The sequence below is a fragment of the Coregonus lavaretus genome (genome assembly GCF_964263955.1).
Source record: "Coregonus lavaretus genome assembly, chromosome: 31".
Taxonomy (NCBI): domain Eukaryota; kingdom Metazoa; phylum Chordata; class Actinopteri; order Salmoniformes; family Salmonidae; genus Coregonus; species Coregonus lavaretus.
In genome coordinates, this window is record NC_140018.1 from 3,453,048 (window position 1) to 3,461,639 (window position 8,592).

Below are 8,592 nucleotides of genomic sequence, written 5' to 3' on the forward strand. Positions count from 1 at the left end.
TGTTCAAATGGCTCTCCTGTGAAGTAGTGACACGCGACATACGCCTAGTTTCCTGAAACGAGTCACATATGAAAACCAATAGAACAGGAGAGAAATGGGATATGAGGAAGTCTTTCATAGGCAAAAGTAGTCCCCATGTAGCTTAGTTGGCAGAGCATGGCGCTTGCAACGTCAGGGTTGTGGGTTCGTTTCCCACAGGGGGCCAGTATGAAAATGTATGCACTCACTAACTGTAAGTCGCTCTGGATAAGAGCGTCTGCTAAATGACTAAAAATGTAAATGTAAAAAAGGCCTAGCTGATTATTGAGTTGCGGCTGTCAGTGAAAAGCATCTAAAATATGTGTGAAGATAATGTGTCTTGAGTATAATTTCAAATGTTGAGACAAGAAGAAGGGGAGGGGTGTGTGGTGAAGATAGCCTATAGGCTGGTCTCTCTCCAGAATGCATGGGCTCAGCTCTCCAGAATGCATGGGCTCAGCTCTCCAGAATGCATGGGCTCAGCTCTCCAGAATGCATGGGCTCAGCTCTCCAGAATGCATGGGCTCAGCTCTCCAGAATGCATGGGCTCAGCTCTCCAGAATGCATGGGCTCAGCTCTCCAGAATGCATGGGCCCAGCTCTCCAGAATGCATGGGCTCAGCTCTCCAGAATGCATGGGCTCAGCTCTCCAGAATGAATGTGCTCAGCTCTCCAGAATGCATGGGCTCAGCTCTCCAGAATGCATGGGCTCAGCTCTCCAGAATGCATGGGCTCAGCTCTCCAGAATGCATGGGCCCAGCTCTCCAGAATGCATGGGCCCAGCTCTCCAGAATGCATGGGCTCAGCTCTCCAGAATGCATGGGCTCAGCTCTCCAGAATCCACTCAGCTGTCTCCCGCCTGTTCTTGCGCTTTCATTGTGTGCATTGTCAGCCTTTGATTGTTTATTTTGATCAATTCCCCATTACATATGTCACCATTAGTAAATGTACCGTAATCATTAATCCCCATTATTGGGTTACATGAATTGCTGTTAATGCATTGTATTACTAATTAGGCCTACAGTAATTTACCATTCTCATTCTCAGAGAGGAAACGTTGTTTGCAGAGTTCACAACCTGCTGCTACACTTGTGAGAAACAAGTTTTGGTTTATTTCATAACCATTATTTACGAGATTTGTCAATTTTTTAGTTGTCTTTTGTTTGGAGTGCTCCATGTGATCAATGAGCAATGGGTCTGGTTTCTCTGTCCTGTTAATGTAGAGGGAGCGGTCACACCTGAGCATGCATAGAAGGAGCCTACCTGGCCTGCTGTGCAGAAATATAGGAAAGTGCCCATTTGGGGATGTGTGATGTGCAGCCCGTCTGGTGTTCAACCTTCCCAAGTTCTCTCACGTCACCCCGCTCCTCCGCACACTCCACTGGCTTCCAGTTGAAGCTCGCATCTGCTACAAGACCATGGTGCTTGCCTATGGAGCTGTGAGGGGAACGGCACCTCCGTACCTTCAGGCTCTGATCAGTCCCTACACCCAAACGAAGGCATTGCGTTCATCCACCTCTGGCCTGCTGGCCCCCCCTACCTCTGCGGAGCACAGTTCCCGCTCAGCCCAGTCAAAACTGTTCGCTGCTCTGGCACCCTAATGGTGGAACAAGCTCCCTCACGATGCCAGGACAGCGGAGTCACTCACCACCTTCCGGAGACATTTGAAACCCCACCTCTTTAAGGAACACCTGGGATAGGATAAAGTAATCCTTCTAACCCCCCCCTTACCCCACCCCACCCCCCCCATAAAAATGTGTAAGTCGCTCTGGATAAGAGCGTCTGCTAAATGACGTAAATGTAAATGTAAATTGTCTGAACTCACCACGTCCACCACTAATGAGCTCCTCAGTCAATTCTTCTTCACCCCACACAGTCAATGAAGTCTGGTTTGTTTTAACATCCATTGTGAATGATAGCTTAATAGTTCCTCACAGTAGGCCTATTTGAAAAATCTTTCCAACAATCTCCCCCTCGATAATCACCAAGCCTCGGTGTGAAAGAGCAAAATATAATAATCTGATGATCCCATATAGCCAGTGGAAAAGTCATTAAAAAAGAAAGAATCCCTTGCGCAAAAACAGCTATCTGACCCGAGCTCTCTGGGGCGGGAAATTCCGGAATAGGCTAGTTGATACAATGTTGCACTTCACTAGAGACAGCTTCAGGACTGATCCAGTTGATTGATTTGATACAATGTTGCACTTCACTAGAGACAGCTTCAGGACTGATCCAGTTGATTGATTTGATACAATGTTGCACTTCACTAGAGACAGCTTCAGGACTGATCCAGTTGATTGATTTGATACAATGTTGCACTTCACTAGAGACAGCTTCAGGACTGATCCAGTTGATTGATTTGATACAATGTTGCACTTCACTAGAGACAGCTTCAGGACTGATCCAGTTGATTGATTTGATACAATGTTGCACTTCACTAGAGACAGCTTCAGGACTGATCCAGTTGATTGATTTGATACAATGTTGCACTTCACTAGAGACAGCTTCAGGACTGATCCAGTTGATTGATTTGATACAATGTTGCACTTCACTAGAGACAGCTTCAGGACTGATCCAGTTGATTGATTTGATACAATGTTGCACTTCACTAGAGACAGCTTCAGGACTGATCCAGTTGATTGATTTGATACAATGTTGCACTTCACTAGAGACAGCTTCAGGACTGATCCAGTTGATTGATTTGATACAATGTTGCACTTCACTAGAGACAGCTTCAGGACTGATCCAGTTGATTGATTTGATACAATGTTGCACTTCACTAGAGACAGCTTCAGGACTGATCCAGTTGATTGATTTGATACAATGTTGCACTTCACTAGAGACAGCTTCAGGACTGATCCAGTTGATTGATTTGATACAATGTTGCACTTCACTAGAGACAGCTTCAGGACTGATCCAGTTGATTGATTTGATACAATGTTGCACTTCACTAGAGACAGCTTCAGGACTGATCCAGTTGATTGATTTGATACAATGTTGCACTTCACTAGAGACAGCTTCAGGACTGATCCAGTTGATTGATTTGATACAATGTTGCAAGTTCACTAGAGACAGCTTCAGGACTGATCCAGTTGATTGATTTGATACAATGTTGCACTTCACTAGAGATGGCTTCAGGACTGATCCAGTTGATTGATTTGATACAATGTTGCACTTCACTAGAGACAGCTTCAGGACTGATCCAGTTGATTGATTCGATACAATGTTGCACTTCACTAGAGACAGCTTCAGGACTGATCCAGTTGATTGATTTGATACAATGTTGCACTTCACTAGAGACAGCTTCAGGACTGATCCAGTTGATTGATTTGATACAATGTTGCACTTCACTAGAGACAGCTTCAGGACTGATCCAGTTGATTGATTTGATAAAATGTTGCACTTCACTAGAGACAGCTTCAGGACTGATCCAGTTGATTGATTTGATACAATGTTGCACTTCACTAGAGACAGCTTCAGGACTGATCCAGTTGATTGATTTGATACAATGTTGCACTTCACTAGAGACGGCTTCAGGACTGATCCAGTTGATTGATTTGATACAATGTTGCACTTCACTAGAGACGGCTTCAGGACTGATCCAGTTGATTGATTTGATACAATGTTGCACTTCACTAGAGACAGCTTCAGGACTGATCCAGTTGATTGATTTGATACAATGTTGCACTTCACTAGTGATAGCAAAGGGCGGCAGACAGGCTGAGTAGAGAGATTCATGTGATTGAAAGAAACATATGTTCTACTGTTTTTATATGTCGGCTTTATGTATTTTTACCTAGTTTGCGATGGAAGTTAGAGGCCAACGGCTGCGTTGGGCATCTCTGAGTTCCATGCGCTCATTTAGGCTATTTAGCTGCCAATGATCAAGGTGTATCAATGTGTCCATATGCAACCTGGTCTCAGAGTATTTCATATGATTCTGTATGTAATTCCGAGACACTCAACTGAATATGGATGTTACGTTTTGTCTGGTATGTGTTAATTTATGGATGTCCATCACCCATTTTTTATGATATGTTACGAATCACAATTCGTATTATATGTTACAAATTAGCTAAACTAACAATATGTTATGAATTTGCAAAACGTACAATATGTTATGAATTTGCAAAAGCACAATATGTGACAAATTTGCTAAACGTACAATATGTTACGAATTTGCTAAACCTATGATATGTTACCAATTCTAGCTAAGTGGCTAGGTGACTAATGTTAGCTAGGCTAGGGGTTAGGGGTTAGGGTTGAGGTTAGGGCTAAGTTTAGGAGTTAGGTGAAAGGGTTAGGGTTAGGGGAAGGGTTAGCTAAAAGGGGTAGGGTTAGGTCTAGGGGAAGGGTTAGCTAACATGCTAAGTAGTTGCAAAGTAGCTAAAAAGTAGTAAGGAGTTAAAAAGTTGATAACTAGCTAAAATTGTCCGTGATGAGATTCGAACTCGCAACCTTTGGGTTGCTAGACGTTCGCGTTATACGCCCACCCCGACCATCCAAAATGTAACATATCATACTAAATGCATCGCGGATTGTGTATCGGCTTACGTACAGAATAATACGAAATGCGCTGAGACCAGGTTGCCATATGGTATAAGTTTGAATTGTAACTTTTATATTTGTATCTCTTTAATTAAGATTTTTATGATTTACCACGTGACAATGATTTTGAGAAACTAAAACGTCCTGTCTGTCTGTCTGTCTGTCTTGTCTTGTCTTGTCTTGTCTTGTCTTGTCTTGTCTCGCTGATGGATGGCTTCCTGGTGTTTGTGTGTGTTTTAAGTGCGTGCGTGTCTTGGTGTTCCCCAGCAGTAAATCATATGTGTGTCTGCCATAGCTCTCCCTCATTCATCATTCCCTTAACCCATCCATCTATGTGGACAGTAAACATCTTCCCTATAGTAACTCTTCTGTCCACAGTGTGTTTCTCCCTGTTAGAATGCTTTACTATACTGTAGGTTGTTGAAATACATTAGGATGATGGAGTATGTTTGCACAGCATAGCCACCAAGCCACAGTGGTGTTGGTGTTGCTGTGACTTGCCCTAAACTGCCTACAACACTTGATTTATTCTGGCCGGCTGATGCATTCAGAGTAACTGAAATCAACTCAGCACGTGTCTCCATGCTAATAAACAACCCTAACAATGTTTGGTATTCAGAGGACATGTCTCGGTAGCAGGACGGCTCAACAGCAGCTGTGTGCTCTGACTAAGACGAAGGGGATATGGTAAGCTAAGATAGCTCTAGCATGCTACATTAACCTGAGCGAGCTGAAGACAAGTAGCATCCCAGTATGTACGATTGATTAAGAGGTCTGGACATTTGGCACCAGGTTTAAGGCCTGTTCCAGCTGCTCCCTCAATCCCTATTAGCCTACTAAACTAACCTAATCTAGTTAACCTAACCTAGTTAACTAAAACTGTCTCTGTTCTCTTGTGTCTGTAGGCTAGGCGACCAGTTCTACCGGGAGGCCATAGAACACTGTCGCAGCTACAATGCCCGTCTGTGTGCCGAGCGGAGCGTCCGTATGCCCTTCCTGGACAACCAAACTGGCGTGGCCCAGAACAACTGCTACATCTGGATGGAACAGCGCCACCGCGGGCCAGGTGGGTGAACTGCAGGCTGGGGAAGAGAAATGGCACGCGCACACACACACACACACACACACACACACACACACACACACACACACACACACACACACACACACACACACACACACACACACACGACACGACACGACACTTGATAGCCCTTCATTGTCTGTTGATACATAACTGGTCTTAATAAACTAAACTGTTTTCATAGTTTTAAAACCAGCGGACTGTTTACAGTCATGATTACATCTAAAACATAGAGCTGGTCAATGTGGACAGAAATCCATATTAATCCATATGAATTATAACATTAATGTGCACCAGTTTTTATTTTATTATCCTTTAAACTACTACTACTAGTTTGATGGTTTAAGCCATCAATTGTCCCATTAACGATCACCTATATTAGCAAACTTATTTCATTTCAAACTTCACATTTCTCAAGTGTAGGCTACCTATCGTAATGAACGATATCAGCAAAATGCCTGCGATATGTGGTCGGTGTAATTTTTGGTTTATCATCCCAGCTCTAGTAGAACATCTCACGAGAGAGAGAGAGAGAGAGAGAGAGAGAGAGTCAGAGAGAGAGTCAGAATGAATACATATAATGGAAGCCAACAGGCCACAAAGTATAGGGTATGGTCCCAGGGCCCAGCATGCTAGCTGAAGGGAGAGGCTATTGGCCCAGCATGCTAGCTGAAGGGAGAGGCTATTGGCCCAGCATGCTAGCTGAAGGGAGAGGCTATTGGCCCAGCATGCTAGCTGAAGGGAGAGGCTATTGGCCCAGCATGCTAGCTGAAGGGAGAGGCTATTGACCCAGCATGCTAGATGAAGGGAGGGGCATCAAAACTATGAAATAACACATATGGAATCATGTAGTAACCAAAAAAGTGTTAAACAAATCAACATATATTTTATATTTGAGATTCTTCAAATTGCCACCCTTTGCCTTGATGACAGCTTTGCAGCCTCTTGGCATTCTCTCAACCAGCTTCACCTGGAATGCTTTTCCAACAGTTCCCACATATGCTGAGCACTTGTTGGCAGCTCTTCCTTCACTCTGCGGTCCGACTCTGTCACGTTCGTTCATTGACGGGTCAGACCAAGGCTCAGCGTGATATGCGTACATGTTTATTAAAGTAATAAACAACACGACAAAACAACAAAGGAAACGAAACGTGAAGTCCAAGGTAGTACAGAACAACAAACCTTACACGGAACAAGATCCCACCACTAGAACGTGCCAAATAGGCTGCCTAAGTATTGTCCCCAATCAGAGACAACGAGCGACAGCTGCCTCTGATTGGGAACCACACCGGCCAACATAGATCCATACATACTAGATCGACAAACATAGAACAAGTACAACAAGGAATATACACACCCTGACTCAACATATAAGCGTCCCCTGAGTCAGGGTGTGACAGTACCCCCCCCCCCCCCCCCAAAGGTGCGGACTCCGACCGCACAACATAAACATAACAGGGTAGGGGCCGGGTGGGCAATCCGCCTCGGGGCGTGACGACCTCTCACTCTCCGCCTCCCTGTTGCGCCCCTGGTCTGGTCTGGACCTCGGTGCGATGCTTCCCCTCTCCTTCCTCTCACGATATGCCAGGCCCTGTCTGGACCCTGGTGTGGGAGACCCCGAACCTGGGGAGGGGCTGACGTCATGGTCTGGACTGGAGCCGCTGACCGGAGCTGGACTGGGCACCGGTGGAGTGGACTGCTTTGGCTCCGGAGTGGAGCCGCTGACCGGAGATGGATCAGGCACCGGTGGAGCGGGCTGCTCTGGCTCCGGAGTGGAGCTGCTGACCGGAGCTGGATCAGGCACCGGTGGAGCGGACTGCTCTGGCTCCGGAGTGGAACGGCTGACCGGAACTGGATCAGGCACCGGTGGAGCGGACTGCTCTGGCTCCGGAGTGGAGCAGCTGACCGGTGCCAGACCAGGCACCGGTGGAACGGGCACGGGCCATGCGGGACTGGACAAACGCACCACTGGTCTGGTGCGAGGAGCAGGCACGGACCGGACTAGGAACACGCACCACAGGCTTGGTGCGAGGAGCAGGAGCAGGCCGGGCCGGACTGGCGACGCGCACCACTGACTTGGTGCGAGGAGCAGGAACAGGCCGGGCCGGGCTGGCGACGCGCACCACTGGCTTGGTGCGAGGAGCAGGAACGGGCCGGACTGGCAACGCGCACCACTGACTTGGTGCGAGGAGCAGGAACAGGCCGGGCCGGACTGGCGACGCGCACCACTTGCTTGGTGCGAGGAGCAGGCACAGGCCGGGCCGGACTGGCGGCGCGCACCACTGACTTGGTGCGAGGAGCCGGAACAGGCCGGGCCGGGCTGGCGAAGCACACCACTGGCTTGGTGCGAGGAGCAGGAACAGGCCGGGCCGGGCTGGCGACGCACACCACTGGCTTGGTGCGAGGAGCAGGAACAGGCCGGGCCGGACTGGCGACGCGCACCACTGGCTTGGTGCGAGGAGCAGGAACAGGCCGGGCCGGACTGGCGACGCGCACCACTGGCTTAGTGTGGGGAGCAGGAACGGGCCGGACCGGACTAGCGACACTTACCACTTGCTTGGTGCGAGGAGCAGGACTGGGTTCCTTTATTAACCCCCGCTCCTTCTGCTGCCTAACCAGCTCCTCTCGCTGTGCCTCTACACCTACACTTTCCTTCTCCCTTTTAGCCTCCTGTAGCGCCTCCCTCTGACCGAATAACTCCTGCTCCCTCTGAACAAATAGCCCCCGTATTATGGTGTCCTCCTCTCCTAACCTGCAGATCCGCCCTTTCACGGCCTCCTGCTGCCTCGTCGTCCACACCGTGTGCCCCCCCCCCCAAAAAAAAAAATATATTGGGGTTGCCTCTCGGGTCTCCGTCGTCGGCACTGTTGGCGCCATTTCTCCTCTCCTACCTGGGCATCCTCCTTCATCGCCCTCCGATGACGGACGGCCTCCTCCTCTGTA

The 8,592-nt window shown here is 47.9% G+C and overlaps 1 protein-coding gene across 1 annotated transcript in view; it reads left to right on the plus strand.

The window, feature by feature from the left end:
* Positions 1–5,169: 5,169 nt before the first annotated feature.
* The window catches only part of LOC311106404 (zinc finger protein DPF3-like), a gene marked incomplete at its 5' end in the record, with an annotated part of 19,219 nt that continues 15,796 nt past the window's right edge, over positions 5,170–8,592 (plus strand). The window contains 2 exons of the mRNA XM_084148734.1: positions 5,170–5,252; positions 5,471–5,631. Coding sequence (XP_084004860.1) covers positions 5,170–5,252; positions 5,471–5,631 — 244 coding nt within the window. The remainder of the gene's footprint in view (positions 5,253–5,470; positions 5,632–8,592) is intronic.